General features: G+C 40.8%; 1 protein-coding gene across 5 annotated transcripts in view; it reads left to right on the top strand.

The window, feature by feature from the left end:
* Positions 1–25,105, top strand: part of LOC122815796 (protein NLRC3-like) — a 590,699-nt gene that overhangs the window by 511,069 nt on the left and 54,525 nt on the right. For all 5 annotated transcript variants that reach the window (XM_044088586.1, XM_044088585.1, XM_044088587.1 and 2 more), the window contains one exon: positions 8,382–8,468. In XM_044088586.1, coding sequence (XP_043944521.1) covers positions 8,382–8,468 — 87 coding nt within the window. The remainder of the gene's footprint in view (positions 1–8,381; positions 8,469–25,105) is intronic.

Raw genomic sequence — 25,105 nt, 5'->3', positions numbered from 1 at the left:
TACTGTAGTTGAAGAGTACCTCAGGTGGTCCTAATAGGTTATGTTTTAGACTGTTCAGAAGGCAACCGGGGATATTGACAGGACCCTTGGATGTGGTGTTCTTGGCTTTAGTGACTGCTGCCAACCAGGCCCCTGCTGATAGCTGGGGGGAGTATGTTAGAGGGGATTTCACCTGGTAGAACTGCAGGGAAGTAGGAGTGAAATTTGAGCTAAATTTATCAGACAGTAGATTTGCTATGTCACCCTAACCAGGGTAGGTGGTACCATTCTTCACCAGTTCAGCACATTGTCGTGTGCTACCTCTGAGAATCCAGACATAGCTGAAGAAGGCCTTAGAGACTGTCTTTAGCCTGCAAGGCTATTCCAACCTCATAGATGGCCTTGTTTGATTTAATTAGACCTCTTAGTTACTTGTTTAGTTGTATATGAGAGCACTTGTCTTTAAAGGAGTTGCTTTTCCTGATTTTTGGCCATGAGTTTTCTTCTTTTATTGTATATCCTGTTTAGGTGAGGATTCCACCAGTGAGGTTTGTTTTAGTGTTTGTTTTGGGTTTATTTCCGGAAGGTATGGCAGCTTCTATGCAGCCATTCACATTTGAATAGTGACTCTGAATAATTCTGCATAGGTAGCTATGGTCTCAGGGTTGGGGAATTTTGACAAACTGTCACTTAATATGATGTATTTTGCCTTAGAATAGTTGCTAACTGTCACTGGTTTAGCTAAATTTTCTGGGTTGATTTTTACTTCAAATGAGACAGCTTTGTGATCTGACCTCACTGTTGAGAACTTGACATGAGGGGAGTGCAACACTCTCCCATTTTGTTAAGTACCAGATCCAGTATGTTTAATCCTGTGGATGCAGCGTGTAGCATCTGTTCCAGAGTGTTTTCTTAATAAAATCCAGGAAATGTTGTGATTGTGAGTTTGAGGTAATGTACATTTCCCAGTATTTAGTAAAGTCACTCATGAATTGGGTGTTTGGTTAGATGGTATGCACTTCTAGTAGGTTTAGGTAAGAGTTGTGAGACTCTGGGGACATAGATGCTGACTTGTAGCTAGCCATGATATTGTGAGGAGACCTTACCTATGGTGACTTGCATGTGGATGAGGTCCATGGTATATCCTGTGTAACCAACCTGGAGGAATGTTTGTTGCTACCAAAGAAAGAAACACCTCCTTGTTGGTCTAAATGTGTGCAAGACACTGCAGCCTTGCACTTACAGAGTACTTTCTACAGCTTTAAACCAAGTCTTGCTCACGGCACAGATGTCCATATTCTCCAGAATGAAGAGTGCTTGAAGGGTGAAGAGTTTTTTGTTTAGGATCCAAGCATTGAACAGTAGAACATTAAAGTTTCTTGTAGACTTTTTCACTACGTTGGTAGTTTTGTCATTTTGGCATAGCCTAAAAAAGGCTCTAAGGGGATAGATAACGTTTTAGCCAATATCTGAAAGCCTAAGGGAGAACAGGTGCAACCCATCCTTGGCAAAGCAACTTGGTCTTTTGATCATGTTCTCCTATGCTGACAGATATTTAATCCTCCTGGAATGACACTAGAAACTAAGCCAATTATTAAAAATCAATAAAGTTATGCTCCTACTGTGGCATTATCCTTGGGGAAGGGAGAATGCTGCTCAGTGAAAGGCTCATACCTATCTGTGAGACATATTCTGAGAGATCCATTATGTCTCTTTTCATGTAGTGTAGTGAAGTTATGTCTCAAGTTATTTACATCCACATGAACTATGATGGAGTCATATTGGTACCTGGGGTGCAGTAACTTGAATGCATGCATGAAATTATGGAGCCTGGCTCTAGACAGGCAACTGCCTGTTATCTCATCCTTGTCCTGCCTGGTGAAGGGTCATCTGTGTGTCATACAATGGAGTACCCAGTGACAACAGTATTTGTTAATTTATATGATTGCCTCATGGGCTTTGCACTTGGGGACCATTATATGTAGGCTTATGTGAGGTGTTTGGTGTTGCTTTTTGTGTGTCCTTTAGTGATTGTTGAAGAGCAGTGCTGTCATTAGGTGGCTGTGGACGTCTTTCAGGTTTGGGAAAGCTTCTTTTAAGCACCTCAGCATAAGACAATCTGTCTGTGTCATGAATTGTATGTGTGAGGGATGTAGTGTTGTTATTCCTGACAACGTCATTTGTATGTGAGATTTTAGCCTCCAAGAAAGTTCTGCATTTACGTCTCTCACATACCATGTTATTTTCTTTAGTGATTAACTTGTTGTCTCAGAACATGAGACAACTGCTACATTACCTTAGGATGTTCAAATTTACCAAGCTGGCTACAGAGACATTTGGGAATTGCATATCATGTCTGGCCCTGTAATAGTAAAACACAATAAGAGCACTTGGAAAAAGCCCACAACACTCCTCGGTATATATTTCAAATTTTATTAAACACTCCACAAACTAAAATCCAGCCACTTCAGGCTGCTACAAGTATAAAACATTAACTCTTTCTAAATAATAATACAGCATTTTGTCTGCAACCAGACTTCCTCAGATGAGATGCATACTTCAATTAAATCTCCACTTACATACTTTCATTCCTAATTAGTTAAAGAATTTCATTGGCAGAAAACTTTCTGCGCTCTTCCCCCAAATAAATACATATATCCAGATAACTAAATAAATAACCAACAATACATATAACTCACTATTAAAATTCATTAAATAATCCATTCCTACACAAATATCTCATTCATAAAATAATAGTTAATTCATAAAAATGTTATTCATAAAAATAATTCATTCATAAAAAATAATTCAGTCATAAGGTTGAGCAAGGAGAGGGTTACAGTACGCTGCCTATCGGGGGCTAGAATCCGCCATATAACACACGCACTCAGGTCACTCAAAAGCACGTACAAATATGACTCTGTCATTGTCCATGCTGGTGTGAATGACCTGAGACGTACCTCCTTGGACTACATGAAAAGAGACATAGAGGAGCTCTCTGATTATGTAGCCCAGGCTGGTATGACCCTGACCCTGAGCAGCATCTTGCCCTCACCAAGAATGATGCCACAATACAAAGACAAGATGATCAGCTTTAATAATTGGCTCAATTACTGGTGTCATTCTAGGGGGATCCAATGTCTGTCTGCTTGGGATGACATGCTGGACAAGCCACGCTGCTTCGCAAGGGACGGTTTGCACCTGTCACCACTGGGCTTCCGGATATTGGCTAAGGCTCTTGCCACCCCCATAGTGCCTTTTTTAGGCAAGGCTCAAAAGATGAACCGACCTGCTTAGAAAACAAAAATGGAAAAAAATTAAGGGTAATGCTACTCAACGCCAGAAGTCTAAATCTCAAGATGCAGGCTGTCGAAGCACTCCTCAGTATGGAGAACATCGATGTCTGCTCTGTAACCGAGACCTGGTTCAAGGCTCCTGAGAGCACCCCAGTGCTACCAGGCTTTACCTTATATCATGCTTTTCGGCTCCAAAACCCGGGCCAAACCACAAAGGGAGGGGGAGTGTCCATATTCATCAAGGATACCCACACCTCCAGGTTAGTGGCAACTCATGAAGCATTGGAGACCATCCAGGTGCAGCTAACTGTAGGCAAAACTGCTATACAACTGGTTGTATGTTACAGACCACCCTCCCAATCTCAAGAATCCCACTCAGCCTTCCTGAAGACATTGGAAGATATGAATGTCTCACCAAATACCATCATATTGGGAGATTTCAACTACCCTAACATAGACTGGGTGCACTATTCTAGCCCTAACACCCTAGCCCAAAGGTTCCAGGAATTCATAAACTCAAATGCAATGGAACAGCTAGTCACCTCTCCCACAAGGGAGGATAATATACTAGACCTGATCATCACAAACATGGGGACAAAATGCTCCACACCAGAAGTATCCCCCTCACTGGTGAGATCTGACCACAAACTAATCACCCTGGATATACATTTACCACCTCCACCCCCAGCACAAAAGACTACAGTGAGAAACTTCTCAAAAGCCAACTTTACACTTCTTAAGACTGAGATGGTATCATTTAAGCCCACAGGGCCAATGGAAACCACATCCCACAATGCTGAATCCTACACAAATGCTTTCTACGGACATCTCCAAGAATGCATGTATCGTGCAATCCCAAATAAAACCAAGACCCTCTCCACCAAAGGAAAGCGTCCTGTCTGGTGGACCCCAGCCATAAACAAATTGCATAACAAAAGAAGGAAGCTACTGCAAGACAGAGCAAAATCCCATAAAGGGAAGGCATCTCTGATCAGCACTTGTAGAAAGCTACGTTCTCTCATAAAAACATCCAAGGCCAAGTTTGAGAGAAAAATCGCCAAGGACACTAAAGATAACCACAAGGCATTCTTCAGTTATGTTAGAAACCTGGGCGGAAACCCTCAGATATGCTCAGAGTTAGTACACAACGACAAAAAATTTACCGAACCCACAAATATTGCCAACATTCTGGCAGACAGGTTCAGTGCAAATTTCTCCCCTCCCTCACCTCCAAAAGAAGAAATACTCATCCCAGCTGAATTTAACCTCCCTGTTATCTCTGATGTCCAGGTGAGAACCGCCCTCAGCAAAGCAAAAAACACAGCATCCATGGGACCTGATGGTATCTCCGGCTGCGTGATACGTGAACTCCAAGAGGAGCTAAACCCGCATACAAAAATGTTATTTAACCTTAGCCTTACTACAGGATATGTACCTGAACACTGGCGTACAGCAACAGTGGTTCTACTCCACAAGGGAGGCTCCACTACAGACCATGGGAACTACCGCCCCATAAGCTTAACCAGCCTGGTCTGCAAAGCTATGGAAAGAATTATTATGGAACTCATAAACAATGACATTGGGGACCTACAGACACTTGATCCCACCCAGTTCCGCTTTGTAAAGGGCAGATCCTGCCTTTTGAACCTGGTTGACTTTTTCAAAACAGTCGCTAGAGCCGTTGATGAGGGCAAGGCAGTCCATACAGCCTACCTGGACTTGGCTAAAGCCTTCGACACAATACCCCACTCAGGGATCATAGATAAGCTAAACAGCTTAAATGTAAATCTGTATGTCACAAGATGGGTTGCAAACTGGCTAAAGAACAGAACCCATAAAGTCAAAATTGCAGGAGCCATGTCAGACTCAAAGCCAGTCACAAGTGGTGTCCCACAGGGCTCTGTCCTGGGACCCCTCTTGTTCAGCATTTACTTCTCAGTTGTGAAAACAAACATGGGAGGGTTGTGGCTGACAAAGTTCGCAGATGACTGCAAACTAGGCGCCATAGTCGATACACCAGCTGACACATACATCCCACAGAAAGGCCTCACCAAAACAGACAACTGGTGCCGGAATCATGGCCTTAAACTGAATGCCAAGAAATGTATAGTCATCCCCTTTGGGAAAAACAAAGTACCCACAAATTATCACATAGACAGTAACCCACTGAGTATGGAAAAAGTAATCAGAGACCTGGGGACCCAAGTTGATAGTGACCTCTCATTTGACACCCACGTTGCCAAAATGGTTAGAAAGACTTTCTACCTTGCCCACCTTATCATGAAGGGGTTCACATCCAGATCAAAGGAGGTCATCGTGCCCCTGTACTCCTCCCTTATCAGGCCCATTATTGAGTACAATGCCCCATTTGGTATGTACCTTACCCGGCACTTACAACAGCTGGAGAGACCCCAGAAGTACCTCACCAAGAGGATCAAGGGTCTCCAACATGTCATATGCTACCAGGCTAAAGAAACTCCAGCTCTATTCAGTAGCATACCGCCTGCTCAGAGGTGATCTGTGCCTGACGTACAAGGCCATGTCCAACCAGGAATTGATGGACATGCTCCACCTCAAAAAATCCAAATCCATAAGAACCACGAGAGCCAAAGATTTAAACCTCAGTACAAACATGAATAGAACATGCTGGAGGGACAGATTCATAACTCAGAGGCTTCCCATACTCTGGAACAGAATCCCAGTTCATGTTAGGCAGAGCCCCTCACTGACTCTCTTCAAGAGAAATCTTGATGAGTGGATGGGAGATCGTAGGTTTACCCCGAGGGTCACCCCTGTGTCACTACTTGACAGAGGCACAGTAAACTAATTTTAATAAGTAAGGGGGTCTTCAATGTGTCACTACTAGACAAAGTATTCTAAATTTATTCTATACACCTTAGTACCACTACATGGGGTGGCGAAAGCCACATCTCTAGGGCTAGGCTTGCAAATGCCCCAGGGCAGATAGCCTAGTACTAAACTATGAAACTATAATAAAAAATGTTCATTCCCTAAAATTAACTAATGGCACTCTCTAGTGGACATAGCAGGAACTACTACTATAATTCATAACTTCATCTCCAAAGTATTTTTTCAAGCAAGTAAGTTGTCGTATTAATCAAAAATTGATTAAAACAACTATATTAAATAAAATACAATACAGTAATTCACTCCTCATAAACAACCACATGCCAATGAAATTCTTTAACTATTTAGGAAGAAAGTATATAAGTGGAGATTTGATCGAAGTATGCATCTCATCTGAGGAAGTCTGGTTGCAGACGAAAACGCTGTATTACTATTTAGAAAGTGTTAATGTTTTATGCTTGTAGCAGCCTGAAGTGGCTGGATTTTAGTGTGTGGAATGTTTAATAAAATTTGAAATATATATCGAGGAGTGTCGTGGGCTTTTTCCAAGTGCTCTTATTGTGTTTCACGGTGGGCATTTGGTTCTGAGCACTATAGCCCTGTTTTGTGCGATTTTGGTTCTGTAATAGGGTTGGCTGTTTATGATTGAGGATTGTGTTTTAACAGGGGGTCTCCTAGGTTAGTTTCTGGGGTTAAGGGCAGGATGTTATATAACGCTAGCATATGGTAGTGCTATTCAGTGCACAAGCTAGATGCTCTAAGCTTATATCTGCACAGTGCCATGCTGTTTAACAGGTTTCAGATCTAATCCTAACTTTATAGGTAAATTCTAGGTGTTTGTTACTATACAGGGCACTGCTAACCTCTGTAGAATGGTGGGAAGCTCCACACAGAGAAAAAAAACTTGTAAACTGACTCCTATGCCCTTTAGCCAATAAATAGCTGCACTTGGAGCTTTCCCTACTGCTTCCCAACTCAAGGAGCTCAGGTGAACACATTCTGCCACAAGACGTCTGACCCTGGACTCTGCTAATGTAAAAGCACAGCAAAAGCAGCTCTCAGGTGCAGACTGAACAGCAAACTGACAAACAGCTAAGTCCTTGGTTAATTCGCCCTTTTGCAAATGAGTTTTGGAGGCACACAAACTAGAAATGCCAGCAAACAGAGAAGTTATTATTTATGCTATAACAATAAATAAATGCTTTAAAAATCCTCAAAAACAGCAGGGATCACTGTATAAAGCAAGTACAGGTACAGTTAATCAAGAACATATTCTTATCATAGCTTGGATTACTCTGAATGCAATTGAAACACTGGAAAAGCATCGCACAGTTCTCTGTAAGTGAGGAAGTATATTCCATAGTATTTATAGTTACACTACCTACCATCTGTTAAGGGATTATTTATTTATTTGATTGTTTGTTTACATTTTTTAAAAAAGGGATGTCCAACCGGAAGGACACATTCATATTGCTGTCCTGGAAAGAAACAAATCACTAAAAAGTACATATTATTGTGAATAAGGCATACAATACATATAAAGATTATCAAAACAAAAAAACTTATAGTCAGATAATAGAACACACAAGATTGACAGTCTCATCTGTACTATACATAAAGGGTAAATAATATGTCACCTTCAGCAGAAGCTTGAGATACAAATATAATGTGGGTTATGGATTCGGCATAGATTGTAGTTCTCATAACAGGAAGAAAGATAAGTGGAACCAGAGACTTACATAATGTCTATACTAATGTAATACCAATGGATAATACAGAGTTGTCAAGGCACAGTTAAGTGCTGGTCTAACCAGATCCACTTCAAAAGGGTATTGAAACTAAAGTTTAAAATCAATCAATGAAGGTAGGTTGTAGGAATATAATATTGTGAGACAAGATTACTGCAGCTTTACTAGCTGCTCAGTGAAACTACATTTTTTCACAAAGTAAATGAAGAGATATAATGGACTCGTTAATTTCAGACACAACAGTTCAAATACAGGCTACCTGGTAGGAGAACGGTAGGTCATCTGTTTAGCAGGGGCATTAACTTTTTACTGATTTGCACTTAATCACACAAGATGGCAAAGTTCCTTTCTGAATGATCATCTAATAGCTGAACTAAACTTAGAAATCACAGTTTTACCATTTCCAATGAAGTGTGCAAAATTATACTTTAATTTACTTAGACAGCATGTAGTACAGTATGTTAAACTATTTCTTATTCCTGTATTACAGAATCAGTTCAAACAACCTGACTGAGAAGTCTGCAACCGTCTTAAGATGGATTCTTGAAGACCCAGCCTGTGCCATAGAAGAGATGGCGTGAGTATTTCATGTTATTATTCTTCAGCTGTTGCATTTGATGGATACATAGAAACCACTCACAGAATCTGAGGATCACTATAGTGCCCATCTTACCCATATAAGGTGCAGCACTAAGTAAAATGCGGCCTTGTCTTCTCACGAGGTTGAAATTTTCTTATGATTGCTATTCCTCTGTGTTTGAACCACAGATGTTGCACTTAGCCAGATGGTGGCTGCCATCACAGAATAAGAGAAGGTAACATATTCACCATCCTTTCTCTTCAAAGTAACTAACCCCATCATACAATCTCCCCTCTGCCCTGTGCTGTGTCTCTCACAATGGAAAGACTACTACATCAATAATATTAAATTATTCAACATATTTATGACATTTTTATACCAACCTATTTATTTATTTATTTCAGTTTGATGGCTGGGATAGTCCACTGGGCCTGGAAGAGCCCATTTTGAGTGGAGGCCTGCGGAAAAAAGCTCCACAGGATATAGACAATTTTACAATAGTTATACAAAAGTAAATAAAGTAGTACAGCAGTGAAAAATACAGAGATAATATATAATTTGTTAAAAAAGTCATAACATTTCTAAGCCTAGGTAATGATTTACAAACATGAGATTCAGGTAGTCCAAACATTAAAAGTACAAGCATTTCAGATGGAAAAAACATGTAAGTAAAACATTTATGTACAGATAAAAAAACAAGCTTTTTTTAGGTGGTATATAGTGGAGAAAGGGAGTGGGCTGGGGGGCAGTTTATGAGGTATAGATTAGGACAGGAAGTAGAGGCAAAGGGTAAGAGAGCACAGTGATAGAAGGCTGAGGTATATAGAGCATGGGAAACTTCATCTCTTGATATCATTTTTTCCTACAACCTCTACACATTAATGTAACACACCTTTCCTCATAATGGTTGCATTATATTTCCTTCTCTATTCCTCTATTTTATCATTTTCTTTCTCATCTGCACTGCTATATCTACAGAAGTCCTATGAAGGTGTGCTGTCCATAACCGTAGATGGTATTTATAGAAGGGTCTCACTGCCTTCCCACAGAATGCATTTTTTTATCTATTTTTATTTCAAAACAAAATGTAAGATGGGATAGGAAGGGGATACACGGGGAAAAGGAGGGAATGAGGAACTCCAGTCTTACATAATAATACTTTGATTATTTTCTTTAGAAAATGATCTTATATATAAAACATTTTATTAAGTCTAAGCATATACATATTACTATTGTCCTCTACTACTTTATTAACTTTAGACCATAACTTGAATTTCTTTGTATTTCTTTTCAGGCATTAGTTTGTTTTGTGTTTGTGTAGCTTAGTTTCTTGAAATATTTCTTTGATTTCTTTTATCAAATATAATATCAGGGGTTCATTCCAATTTCTTGTTATACATTTCCTGGAAAATGTTATAATACTTTGAAATATAAATGCATGTAATCTACAAATAACTGTAGATAGATGAAAAAACAATGTTGTTGATTCATAAATCTTTACTGTAGCTTTGTAAAAGAAAGAGACTAGTTTACCCTTCATATCCCATAGATTATTTGCTTTTGGACAGGGGCAATAGTATTCATCCAGTCTCCTACATAGTGTTGACCACACTTTGTCTGAATAAATAACTGAATAATAAAACTGAAGTGTAGAAATTGGCATGCATAGATTTTTTCAGTTGTGTAATTTATAGCCTAACAAATAAGTTGATATACTGGGTCTCATTAATATTTGTTTTTTTTTTAATTTTTTCTGTCCAATCTTCATCCACAATTTGTTTATTTAGCCCAAAGAATGATCTTAGTAAAGAATATATTAAGTCCATTACTTGTTTGCACCTGTTCCCTTTTTCCTATAAGGTTTACTTTTAATTTGTCAGTTTATTAATATTTGTATTTATTTAAATTTGGTTACCAGGAAGGTTTGACTAAGTCATGTAGGACCTCTTTTTAGTGGAGGCCCAAGGAAAAAAAAGCTCAAAAAACATATTTAATAAAAGAAAAACATAAAAAAAATTACAGCCGATATTTTGAGAGTGCAGCAATAGCTGAATTATCGCAGTTACAGATTCAATATAAACTAGAAGTTAATATATAAAAGTAATTAGTATCAACAGTTGCAGCAGTACACATAAGTGTAAAAATCAGCTGAAGATGATATACATCTACTCTAAACATGGTGGAAAGGCAACAATATAAGAAGGGAATCTAAACAATTGTGTATCAGCAGTTTTAGCGGTATTCTCAAAAGAAATCTTAAGTCAGGCATAAGTAGTTGTGCAGCAGTAGTGTTGTCGCCTCACAGCAAGAGGTTCTCCAATTTGATTCTCGGATGGGGTGCCTTCTGTGTGGAATCTGTATGTCCTCTCTGCATTTGTGTGGGTTTCCTCTGGGTGCTCCAGTTTCCTTCCACGTTATAAAGACATGCGGCTGGAACGTTTCTCCCCAGGCCTCCACTGAAAATTGGCTTTGTTCCAAGTCAGAGTTCCCAGTAAACAAATGTTAAATAAAATAGTCTCATAAGGAGAGAGTAGGTGAAGTATATATATATATATATATATATATATATATATATAGGTTTACTGCTTTTGGTCAAATTACATTTAGTCAAAAATGATTTCAGGCAGCCCACTTCACTGAAAGTTCATTTGATTGAAAGCTCATTTGGTCGAAGTCCATTTGGTTGAAAATGGAATATAGCCCCTGCCCCACCGCAGTGCGACCCTGGAGTGAGAAAATAAACTTAGAGGGGGGTGTGGGTGGCACAGCCCCCCATATTTTGCAACTAGTTTTTACTGACGTTATACATTTCAATGTATTTTTAATGGATATACAAATATATAATAGTGAATACACTGCAATTATGTGGGGGGCTATGCCCCCCACATCCCCCCTAACTTTATATTCTCACTGCAGGGTCGCACTGCAGTGGGGCAGGGGCTATATTCCATTTTTAACCAAATGGAATTCGACCAAATATATATATATATATATATATATATATATATATATATATACATATATTGTTGGGATAGGATGAAAAGGTGCATCAGCTTTAATGAGAAATCCACTATGATAAGTGTGACAAGCAATAAAAATTAAGAAATGGCTTGGTTAAGCAGTTGGACAGGTATTAAAGCTGAATTATAAACATGATTGGATTAGAAGTGATGTAATATATGCTTTACATGTGTGTGCCAAGTAGCAGTTATCAAAGAAAGAAAGAAACATGAAAAAAGGGATGTAGCAGTGAAAAAGGAGTAGTTAGAGTGAGCTACTTGCGGAAGTGGGGGTACTGCAGTACAAGAAGAGAAGGACATCAAGAGTTCATGTTGCTAGAGATCCAAATTACTGAATGTGTAGAGCACTAAGGGAAAAGATGGTGTGAAAAAGTGGGTGAAGAGGATTGCATTGTTAATGTGCAATATCAATAGATATAGAAAAGAAGAGGTTCAGAACGACCATTGTGCAAAGAGAAAAATTCTGATGTTACTGATGAGAGGAGAATCCCTGCTGATTGAGAGAAGTAATAGTTGGTTGGGGACTCAACTGATTAACCAGGAGAGGAGGAGTGAGTGCAAACTTTAGATTTAAGGAAAAGTGATTTGAGTTTGGGGTTGTTTGAGGTCAAACTGCATCTGGTTTCAGAGTTTGGCCACATGACATGAGTACAAGACTTCACCAAGTGTATTTGATAAATTGTCATGTTAGGAAAGCTGTTTCTCTTTAGAGCAAAGCTCTCTTTTGAGACAGTACCACTTCACTGGTCGCATTAGTGAAGGATAATTTAATATTTGGTGCAGAGCAGAGTAGGCTATGTTCATTTGGGTATAATAAAGAAATCTGGAAAACTCTGTACATTTATTTTTATGTTGAGCAATGCAGTGGTGAGATGTTAGTGGCAAATCATGCTATTTTACTGTAGTATTGCTCTAGCCATTGTTATCAAATAATAGGAAGATTAGGGTAGATTGTTATAGCTTAGAGAATGGGTGACCTGTAGATCAGCACCCTGACTGGAGAACGAATGTTCCCCATTAGGGTGTTAATCTACAGATAATACCTGCTGAAAAATTAGTCTGATGCTTCACAGCATCATATTAAGCTCATGTGGAGCTCAGACTGGAAATAATAGCCGCCATTATTTTATATTCACTAAGCAGTGTTTCTTTTTAATGTGTAAAATATATAATTTTTTTTTTTAATTTAAAAAAGTGTGTATGTCTGTGTTTATGTTTGGTGTGTGAATGCATGCTTGCATGCGAGTGAGAGCGAGATCGAGCGAACCATTTTTTACACTTGCTTTTGGTATTTAGCATGTGTAAAAACTAAATAAAAGTGAAAAAAGCATGTGCTTATGTTTCTGTCTCTGTGTGTGTATGTGTGTGTTTGTTTCTGTGTGTGAGCGTATGCATGCTTGTGTGCATGAAAGTGATGTGTGTGTGTGAGTGAGAGAGAGAAAGAGTGAAAGCCATCAAGCACTGATAGCAGCAACTGTAAAGAGGTTTGCATACCCCTCAATTTTTTAGCTGAAGATGTCTGGATAAAGCCTAAAATAAAGGGGGAACAAAGGCTCATTTTAAAATAGGAACATATTTTAAATATTAGTAAAAAACACAAGCCACCATGATTCTCCAAGTTTCAAGCTGACACAAAATAAACAAGCAAACAATTCCAAGTACACAAGTGAAGCCAAAAAGAGCAGACTGCTCCAGTTTTTCAAATCTCTTTATTCACAAAGGTATGAGCACTTTCTGCTCATACCTTTGTAAATAAAGAGATTTGAAGAACTGGAGAAGTCTACCATTTCTGGGATCACTTGTGTACTTGGAAATATTTTAAATATTGCTGTTATAAAAAAAATCACAAATTTACTTGTATAACAGGACTTGTGTTAGCATGTATCATGTTTTGAAGTGTGTGTGTGTGTGTGTGTCTGTGTGTGTGTGTGTGTGTGTGTGTGTGTGTGTGTGTGTGTGTGTGTGTGTGTGTGTGTGTGTGTATATGTCTGTGTGACACTATGAAAGAGAGAGTGAGATCTATGGACCAGTGGCATTAGTAGTAAAGAGGTTTACATACCTCTTGACCTTTGAGCTCAAGAAATCTGGATAAAGCCTGAAAGAAAGGGGGTACAAAGGCTCAAAAATGGGAACAGATTTTAAAAGTTCTTATAAAATTACAAAGTGGCTTAAATAACAAGATTTGTGTTAACATGAATTTTCTTTAAGAAATAAAGTCTGTATGCCAAATGTATACCATTACTTACTGACTTCAGTCTCCAGTGATTGGCAACAAACCACACATTTTAGGAGTAAGGGACCAAAAACATAAAAAAAAAAAATTTAGATTTTTTAAAATTATATATTTTGGATGCAAAATGTTTCCTCCAACACCATTTACATATACTATGGCAACTTTGAAACATTAGGCAGAGCAACTATTTTACATCAAAATGTATTAAAAATAATAGAGTAATTAAAAAAAATAAGTAAGTAAAACACAATAATTTTACAGACAGCCCCTTCTCTAAGTGTAATAATGTCCTCCAGGGTGAGTATTATTGTGGAAGTAATACCCTTCCAGGGGTGTAGAGGCCCTCCACCTGCAGGATTGGGTATTACTACTTGCATAGAGTAGACTGGATAGGAAGGAAGCATTGTCTGTAGCATTTCAGGCATGTTCTAAGAGATGGGTTTTGATTCTGTATAAGGCATTGATTTTGATTAGCTTTTATGGCACTGGATATAAGAAGATCAAATTTAATTTATTCCAGGGCAACTCTGAGGAGTTTGTTAGTTGGAACAATATCCAGAATAATATTGTTGGAAGAGGTAATGGAAAAATTAATATGTTTGACAGGTCTAAATCTAGGTAGAAACAGCATGACTTTTACATTTTTAGCATTGAATACTATTTCATGTTGTAACCAGAGTTCAGTTTTTGAGGAGTATGATTCCTAGGTTTTAGTTTGCAGTTCATTAATGGATAAGTAGTCGTCTGCATACTGAATAATTGAGGAGGGGCCTGAACTGATGTTTAAATCAGTAACAAATATATTAAATAGCAGTGGGCCTAGTATAGAGCCTTGAGGGACACCTATGTTAACAGGAAAGAACGGTATGCTATTTGCCACTTGACACATTGGTTCAATAGCTACCTAAGAAATTTGATAGTGTTACTAGAGAGGCTGAAAGTATTGAGTTTATGGAATATTTTAAAATGGCATACTGTTATGAATGGCTTTGAGAGATCAAGAAAGGTGTCAGAAATCAAAAGATTTCGCTAAAGTGTAGGCTGATAGTATTTAGGAAAGATACTAAGGCAGTTGCTGTACTATGGTTAGGATGAAATCCATGCTGTGAGTCAGACAGTAGGTTTGGATGTAAGAGGTACTGTAGTTAATGTGCGTTAAAGCATCTTTCCAATATATTTGATAGTAGAGGTAGTATATCAATTGGCCTGAAGTTACTAAGATCATTAGAGATGCTACATTTATGTAGAGGTAAGATATAACTTTCCTTCCACACTTTTGGAACTTGGGAATCAGTTACAGACCTATTGATGAGTATGGATTCTGGGAAGGTTAATGCATTTGTGGCTAGTTTAATGAATTCGGCTGAAAGACTGTCTACTGCTAAAGTGGTTAGTTTAAGGTTAAGGAGGAGCTCTTTGATGGTTCTAGTTAAGACAGGTTGGACTGGACTAGACATGAGTAGGGGGTTAGTGAGGTTGTTTTAAAGCAGAGAAGCAGCTGCATTGATGAAGTGGGAGTTAAAAGAGAAAGATCTGTTGTAGTTGGTCATGAGGAATAGGTTTGAGCTGGGCCAACTTGCTAGGGTTTAGGAGATGGTTAACTGATCCCCAGAAATTCTTTCGGTTTGCTTTTTGGACATCTTTTAACTTAAAATAAATGGCTTTTTTTCTTTTTGTTAACTAAGGTTTTGAGTTGATCTTGTAGAGTTCAGTAGTATTGAACGACCTAAGATGTCTGTTTCAGGTACCACTGCTTCCAGGCTCTATCTCTGTTCCTCATTAGCTGTTTTGTGTTCTGAGTCAACCAAGGTACAAGGTTAGATGTTCTTTGTGTTTCACTGTTGCAGTTGTCACACTTGGGTTATCTGCCTGCAGGTAGCCCTCAGTCGACCCGAATACCAGAGACGTAGTATTTCTGCATCGGATGCTGTCACTTCTTCCATGACGTCAGGTCGTCAGGGGTATAAAACAGGCAGCCGATGCCATTACATCAGTTTTTCTTGCTATGGAGGAGCCCGAAGCAGAAGCAGTTTGCACGTGCCGGTCGGCCGCTACCTAAAATTTTTGTTTTCGAGTTTATAATCCTGAAGTCTTCTAAAGCTAAGTATCCCGTTGAGGATCTTTTTTTCTTGCTCTAACCAATGTCAGAAAAAGTTAACAATTGTCTTGCCTGTGGAAAGCAAATACCTCACAGAGATTTTCATTCTTACTGCGTCACCTGTTTAGGCCCAGACCACGACATCCCTCACTGTCAGTTTTGTGCCTTGTTTAACACCTGAACCATTCATTGTTGGGCTATCTTTGTTGCTAAATTCTTTTGCTCTCATTCTCCGTATTCCGAAAAGACTTTGATAAGCCATCCAACTACCGATCTTCTGAAAAAACGTAAAGGTAAAGACAGAGATAGACCAGATAGATCCAAAACTGCCGACGCCGCTTCCGTTAAGCTAGTCGCCAGTCCACCAGTACTCAGTGAGGCTCCTTTGCAGCCCCTGATGCCAGCTTCTGTGGATTTGCAGGCCTCTGCTGAGACCCATTCGGAGTTTGGTATGCCGCGAGATGCTTCATCGACTATGGAACCTGCGGATGTCTCTACCTTGGATGGATCCGGAGCCGCTCTGCAGGCACTGGCTTCAGAGGGTGTATTCCACCCTACCGATGTTCAAATCAAACCGATGACTTAATTTCTAGCTAAAACGACCGAGTTTCTTAGGCCCAGAGTACGCACTACACCTAGAAAACTGACGACCAAAGCACATGCTCAAGCTCCCATACCACAAAAACAAATGCTTAGAATGGCTGAAGACCTTATTACCCTAATTAGGGGAAGCCAGACTTCCCCTGCTAAGAGACAAAGAATTGAGTTTCCTTCTGATTCTACAGCCAGGAGTCCGATAACTCTGACCCTTCTGGTTATCATAACATGCCCTTATCAACCTATGAGGTTTCAGATGCAGAGGAATCCATTCCCTCTGCCTCCCCTCCAGAGGAATTTTCTTTTGGTGAAACCTTGCATACTTTAAGAGAGCATTTCCACTGGGAATGCCAAGACTACCCTCAGTCCAAAAAGAGACTCAGAGAATTTTTAGAGTTGCCTCAGCACAGGCCTCTAGCTGTACCCCCTGTCCTGGATGTTGTAGATGATGTTTTTATGGAATCTAGTCTTACTCCAGATACATTACCCCCAGCACCTAGGAAACCTGACAGGTACTACAGAGTACCTGATTCCCACAAATTTCTCTTCAAGAATCCTACTGCGGAACCAGAGACCATTTCCCAGGGACCTAAAGGTATTAAGGCTACTACAGCCAAAAATCCTACCCCTTTAGACAGGGATTCCAGAGCTTTAGACAGATGGGGTAAGAAGGTATATACCTCTGCAACTCTTGCCATCAGGGCATTGAATTGCCAGTTTCATATGTTGAAGTACCAGCAACATATTATGAAACTAATTTAAAAAAATGGTATTACTTCCAGAATGTGCAGAAAATAAAGATTTACAAGAGCTAATGCATTCTGCAAACCAAGTTAGTAAGTATACTTTGCAGTCTGGCTTCGATGCCCTAGGAGCATCTTCCAGGGCTGCAGTCACTGGGTCTGTACTGGGAAGGCATGTATGGCTGATGGAACAAACCTTGCCAGATCATGTCAAATCCAAATTACTATACGCTCCTTTAAATAAGGACTGTTTGTTTGGCACCAAAGCAGAAGAAGTTCTTAAAAAGATGGAAGAAAAAACTAAATCTATGCAAACTGTCAAAGAATTCTTACAAGTGCAACCACTTAGATTCAGTAGGCATTGGCCTTCTAAAAAATGGTCCTTTCCAGCCCCTTCCAGGCCTTCCCAGACCAGACCCAGAGGAAACAGGTCACCCAGACTACAGTCTCAGGGTATGCAGAGATCTAAACAATGGAGTGCCCCCACCCCAAAAACAGGGAGTGGTAAGCCACCCCCTTATGGAAAAAGTTCACAATGACTTTTCAATTATCCTTCCCAGCCCTGCCCAATTACTTGTGCCCCTAGGAGGAAAACTTGCCCTTCATGCAAAAAATCTGGATGTCCATTACTCAGGACTGATGGGTCCTAAACATTGTATCCCAGGGGTACAAATTCTACTTCCATTCACTGCCAACCCCAAGAGGTTTTCCAGACCTTCCTCCAAAATAGTGGGCAGAGGCTCAAAAACAAGTATTTTCCCTGCTCAATAGCAGAACTATTCAACCTGTTCCAGTAGAACAAAGGTGTCAGGGTTTCTACTCCAGACTTTTCCTTTTGCCCAGAAAAGAGGGCTCTTGGTGCCCAATCCTGGATCTTTCAATTCTCAACACCTTTCTGGTGATCCCAAAATTCAAGATGCTTACCCTGCAACAGCTTTTCCCTATGCTAGCCAAGGATGCCTGGTTAGTCACTCTAGACTTAAAATAAGCTTATCTGCACATCCCCATAAGGGAGTCATGCAGGAAATATTTACGTTTCAGGGCAGGCTCTATGCACTATCAGTTCTCTGCACTTCCCTTTGGCTTATCTACTGTGCCTTGAGTATTCACAGAGTACCTGGCTCCAGCCATTGCATACTGCAGGCAGAGAAATATCCAAATTTTCCCGTACTTGGACGACTGCCTGATTCAGGCGGGCAGTCAGGAATTACTGCTTCAGCACCTGGCATTTGTAAAAAGCCTTCTCACTTCACTGAGGTACACCATCAATGAAAAGAAATCACAACTGGTACCCAGTCAAAAGATTGTATTCCTGGGAGCAAGCTTGGACACAACTTCCCAGATGGCATTTCCCACTTCAGAAAAACAGGTCTATCTGACAAGCTATTTCAAACAAATGGCCACCAGAACCCAACTTTCTGCAGGAAAAGTACTGCAAGCCCTAGGGTTCATGGACTCATGTATTCTGCTATTTCCATATGCAAGACTGCATATGAGGAAACTTCAATGGTACTTAAAAAGTCTTTGGTGCCAACATTCTCAGGACCTGGAAACAGTCATTCCTATCATACCTTGTCTAAGGGCAGAGTTCCTTTCGTGGGCAGAAGCATGCAACCACAACAAGGGACTGCTTTTCACTCAACCCCTCCCCCACCACCCAAACCCTGACACAGATGCATCAGACTATGCATGGGGGACTCACATGGCAAGCAAATGCATTCAGGGCTACTGGAGCCCAGGCCAGATTCTCTTGCACGTCAATGAAAATGATGTGCTAGCTGTACAGAATGGTCTGACAGCCTTTAAATACCTAATCCTTCCAGGACAACTGCTTATAAAAACAGACAACACCACAGTTATGTGGCACATAAACAAGCAGGGGGAATCCATTCTTACCCACTCTGCAGGTTAGCCATTGCCCTGTGGAACACAGCGGTGAGCAACCAAGTGCATCTACAAGCTCAATTCCTGCCAGGCAAACAAAATTCACTGGCAGACAACTTAAGCTGAAATCTCTTAGACCCACATGAGTAGAAAATGGAGCCCAACACCTTCACCCTTCTGATTCAGAGGTGGGCGACACTGGATGTGGACCTCTTTGCCTCCCCCAAGAGCCACCAGTTGAGCAAATACTGCACCATGAACCCTCACAGCAGCGCCTGGAAGGTGGATGCCCTATCCTTTCAATGGGAAAACCTCTCAATTCCCCCCTTTGCCCCTTCTCTTGAGAGTACTACTTAAGATAAAACGGGACAGGCCAAGGTCAGTTCTTATTGCTCCAAACTGGCCACACCAGCACTGGTACCCACTCTTATGCAGGCTGACAACAGTGCCACCCTGGCACCTTCACCAGACTCACACCCTGCTGTCTCAGCAGGAGGGACAGATTTTGCATCCGCAATTACAAACCCTAAACCTTGCAGCCTGGCTTATCTCATGAATACCCCATCAGCAACCCTCAGCAAACAGTTACTGAACATCATTCTTGAAGCCAGAAGGCCTAGTACTAGGAAATCCTACGCTGAAAATTGGAAAATATATTGTTCTTGGAATCAGGCTCAAGGGAAGGACACAGCAGTGCCCTCCTTACCTCTAATCCTGGATTACCTAGCAGAGCTACTCCACAGAGGCCTATCCTTCTCCTCAATTAAGATTCAGGCCTCTGCCATCTCAGCTCATTTTGATACTGAGACACCTCTTTTTTCTCACCTTCTCATCAAACAGTTCCTGAGAGGGGCTAACAACTTAAGGCCCTATAGGAGAGCACCCACCCCTGCCTGGGACCTTAACTTTGTACTGGAAAAGCTTACACTTCCCTCTTTTGAACCTGCTGCCTCAGCAGAGTTAAAATTCCTCTCTTGGAAAACAGCCTAGCTTTTAGCCATGAATTCAGCAAGAAAAGTGTCTGAGTTACAGGCACTAATGGCTGTGGAACCCTTCATTATTTTCCATGCTGACAGGGTTTCCCTCAGGACTAACCCATCCTTTATGTCTAAGGTGGTGTCCAGTGTGGCTCTAAACCAATCCATCCATTTGCCAACCTTCTTTCCTAATCCTCAGAATAAAGGAGAAAGGATCCTGCACTACTTGGACCTGCACAGACAGCTCAGGTTCTACCTTGACAGGACTAAGCCTTTCAGAAATTCTGACCTGCTGCTAGTCAGTTTGCTACAGGGACAGAGGGTAAGGCCATTTCAAAACAAACCATTTCCAAATGGATAGAACACTGCATCCATTTCTGCTACAAGCACCATGGAAGACCTACCCCACAGGGGATCAGACTACATTCCACTAGGGCTACTTCCACCTCTACAGCATTTCTCAAGGGAGTCCCTACCAGGGACATTCTGGAAGCTGCAACCTGGAGTTCTGTACACACCTTCACCAAACATTACCACTTACCTATCTTTTCTAAATCCAGGGCTGGATTTGCTACAGCAGTCTTGCAAGGCCTACTAGCCAGCCCTTACACCTCTTGACTGCCTCCACCTTTCCTCAGCTTTGGAGGTCAACCCAAGTGTGATGACTGCAACAGTAAAACACAAAGAACATAATACAGTTGTGTACACTTACCATAAATGTAGATGTTAGTGTATTCACTGTTGCAGTCTTGGTTTCCCTCCCTCCAGCCCCCTAGCTTTCTCTATCTTTCTACATCTCCTCTCTATGGCCATTCCTAATGGCATTGGTATTTACTTTTTACTGTTGGTGTTCCCCACCATATACCAGCTCCCTATTTGGGGGCTCCTGACATTTGGGGCAAGAAAAACTGATGCAATGGCATCAGCTGCCTGTTTTATACCCCAAACAACCTGACGTCATGGAAGAAGTGACAGCATCCGATGCAGAAATACTAAGACTCTGGTATTCGGGCTGACTAAGGGCTACCTGCAGACAGATAACCCAAGTGTGATGACTGCAACAGTGAATACACTCAAACATCTACATTTATGGTAAGTGTACACAACTGTACTTTTTGATGCATTTTCTTCCTGGGGGGGATTGAGCATAGAGACTATCTAAGAAAATTGTTTTAAAGGTTTCTGTTGCATCACTAAGGTGAAATATTTTCACCCGTTTATTTGCTTAAATGCATCTATGAAATAGTAGTGGAAACAGATGGGCTTTTATTGCAATTTCAAATAGCATAAGTTGAGTGGTGATCACTAATTTTATTAGGTAATGTGCCACACTGGAAATTTTTTCAGGTGAGTTGCAAGGATCCTGTCCAGGGTTGAGAAGAATTTGAAGTTGTACAGATGAAGTCAATGAGTACTATATAACCTGCTAATTGGTGCCCAGTTAATGTTGGCATTACCAAGTATGGTGTTTTTTAGTTAGAAGTGTTTTGGTTTCTAGTTAAGTGTTTTGGTAATTGAAGCTTTGTTAATTTGTCTAAGTATGTCTCCCATATGTTTTACCTATGTCTAGAAAGGTAGTGGTATGTGCTACAGTCATCTTCTATTAAACTGAATCTTTCATTGGTTCTCCAAAAGAAATGCTACTGGTGCCAGTTCATAACTGATGATGTCCATTCAGTATAGCACTGTTAAGATAGTTTAAGGCTGCCAGCCTAGCCAGATAGAATTTTGTAAATAATTCTGTCATTTGTAAATATTAATGTAAGCCACAGGCTTGTTCTCTTAAATGTGAAAAGACTGCATTGGATATTGAACTGCAAAAATGTAACAACAGTGCACTCTGCTGTAAGAAAGCATTTTACGACTGTCTTTGATGTCAAAATTTGGAGCCGATATGACTGACTGGATGAAGGAATTCTGCTTATTATTTTGAGGCCAGAGTTAATGGCTAGGATTTGCATGAATAATTTCTTTTATTGCTCTGTTTCCTGACCAGCTACAAGATCAAAGGGGCTATTAACCTCTGAGAGTCTATTAGTCTGGGAACCAGAAAGGAATGATGTAATCTGAAATGAATCAGTGGTACTGTGTTATCAATTTAAGGACAGAAAGAATGAGAGCATTAGAGCATTTGTCTTGGAACATCCAACATTACCAGGTCTGCTTATGTCTAGTTGTAAGTAGGATTTTAGAACTGTGTTTTCTCTTAGATATAGCTGGGAAATAGGAAGATTAGATTAGTTTGTTTTTCTGTGATGTCAGAACATTTCTACGGTATTATTTGAAGTATTTATCTGTGATCTCTGAACTCTTGACTAGCACCGTGTGGTAAGAAGTATTGTCTTGTGTTTTTATTATTTATTATTAAATATTTTTAAACCTTTCAACTGTGGCTGGTTTGTATAGAACTAAGTTAAGCTCTAAGAGTGCATTGCATGTATATACTGATACTGTACCAAGTCACTCCAAATAAGTCTTGACTGTCTGATTGCACTTACCAGTTAGATAATAATATCGCACAGTAATAATTGGACACCCTTCATAAGGGCCTTTGAGTAGCTGATAAATATTAGCTGAGTGGTGGCAGTGATTTCTACCGTATAGTCTGGGTAAAAGGGGCACAGCTGGAGAACCTGTGCCAGCCTTCCCCAGGAGGGTCTGTGTGGTTGTATAAACTCTTATCTCAAAGTGTGCATGTGTCAGCTACTTGGGCAGGGGCGCAAAGCACTGTTTGGACAGAGAGGGTGCTGGAGGTTTTAGCTTGCCCACTAGGCTGAGATCTGGACCCTATAGCTGTGCCAGTGGGGAGTCTTATTGGGGACCTGGAGAGAAAGGGAGAAACCATCCCCAGACTGACTGTGATCTATGTGAGCTCTTAAGGGAAACTTTACATTAATGTGTGTGTATTTATTATCTTTTCCGTGTATGGACACCTCTCACTGGTGTTAGTGGTGAGGATTGAGGCTCCTTGATTGCTGGGCCAGTGCACGGGTGTCACATATTAATTGTTTGGCAGTGGTAGAATATCTACACCACATATTAATTGGTTGGCAAATACTAATTGGCTTGTAGTGGTGTGCTTAGAGTGAATTCCTGTAGCTTGGGTACAGTGATCACTGAAGGTGTTTTGTACTCTAAATCAGCCACATTGTGAATACTCAGAGTTCAGATCACAATTGTTTTACTTCTTTTGTTAGCTTAGTTAGTCAGGGAGAGCAAGCAGCATGTCAGCAGAGGAGTACAGAAAGCTGACAAGCAGCCTGCTCGCTGAGATATGCCAGGGTAGGGGACTGGTGCATCGAAACCTGACTAAGGCAGACATGATTGCAGCTTTGGTCACAGCTGCATCAGGAAACAGCAACCAGGAGGACGATCAGACTGGCAGTGGAGATGTACCACACTCAGAGAATGTACAGGTCAACCTTTCTGAAGAGGACTTAAAAATCCATCTGGAGCTAAATTAGCTTGAGTTGGAGGTCAGGCATTTGGAACTAGAAGCAGCTGAGAGACTGAGGCATCTAGAGAGTGAGGACAAGGAGAAACTGCGATGTGTGCTGGCTGAGTAGAATGAGAAACTGTTATGCCTGGAAGGTGAGGAAAAGTAGAGGCAGCATGAGAAGGAGATGCTGACTCTTTTCCAGAGTCATGGAGGTAATGGGGAAGGAAGTAACTGAACCCCAGAAGCACAAAAGGTCAGTAAATTTCTTTCGCAGTTTAAAGAGGAGGATAATTTTGATAGTTTCATTCATATGTTTGAGAGGGTTGTAAACAGCATGATGTTGACCAAAGGCTCTGGGTACGGTTCCAGACACCATTACTACATGGTAAAGCTGTAACTGTGTTGTCTAAACTTGCTGATTCTGAATATTTTGATTATACTGCTGTTAAAATCACTTGTTAGAATGTTTTAAGCTAACACCTGAAACGTATAGGAAAATGTTTCGTGAATATAGACGCAAGGCAGATCAAAGTGTGTGTGAATATGTTGCTGAACTGAGCACTTATTTTCATAAGTGGGTGAATGGATGTCACATCACCACCTTTGAAAGACTGGCAGAACTTTTGGTGAGGGAACAAGCCCTTAGCACTTTGCCTGAGGACATGAGGATCTGGTTAGCTGATAGACAATGTGCTAATTCAGATGAGTTGGGGAAGAAGGCAGACCTATACCTAGCAAGCAGGGCATCCCTGCACAGGAAAGGGACCCTCTGTACTGCTCATGGGTCTAAAGCAACCCATGGTGGGCAACACAGTCTGCCTCAACAGAATCTGCCAGTAGCAGGGGAAGTTACTAGTCCAGGTACATGTCCAGGACCTAGGGTTAAATGTTTTGAATGCAACCAGTAGGGCCATGTGGCATACAGATGTCCACAGATGCAAGGTGGGGAAGACAAAATGCCAATAGTAGGTTGTCTTGAGACATCCAGGGTACCGAACTACCATCCTGCAGATGTCCTGATAGGGAAGGATTTGGATGAGGCAGTACCATGTGCTTATGCAGTTACACACAGTCAGGCTAGGAGACAAGCATGTTGGTCTGGTAGCTTAGGGGATACCCAGACAGATCACTTACTTGCAGCTAGGACTGGTGAGGTGGTTACGTCAGGGAGGGAGATACTCAGGAGCAGTGAGACTGAAGGCGAGCCACAGCTGCTTTAGGGTACTGATGTTCCCTTGGACAGATTGACTGCAAAGGTAGAGGTGAGTAGTAGTACCCAGGCTGACAGTGATGCACCATTGTCAGAGGATGCCAGACTTCCTGTGGAAGGGAAGCTGGGAATGGTTACAAAGAGAGAGTTGCACAGGCTCAGCTCTCAGACCCTACATTGCAGTGCCTGAGGCAGGTAGATAGTGAGGTACCTGATTCTCAAGGAAAGGAAGAATCTGTATACTGGCACAAAGAGTTACTGTATAGAGAGTGGACCCCTGAGGGAGGGCTAGAAGGTGAGAGGGTACACCAGTTGGTAGTGCCTAAGAGCCTACTGTCTGGTGCTTCTAGCCATAGCCCATGATATTCCTTTTGCAGGTCATATAGGCATAAAACTTACAAAGAGACATATTATGAAAAACTTCTATTGCCGT

The sequence above is a fragment of the Protopterus annectens genome, chromosome 11.part0 (genome assembly GCF_019279795.1).
Source record: "Protopterus annectens isolate FY-2018-M chromosome 11.part0, PAN1.0, whole genome shotgun sequence".
Taxonomy (NCBI): Eukaryota; Metazoa; Chordata; order Ceratodontiformes; family Protopteridae; genus Protopterus; species Protopterus annectens.
Note: the sequence above shows the minus strand (reverse complement) of the source record. Positions and strands in the feature narration are given on the sequence as shown.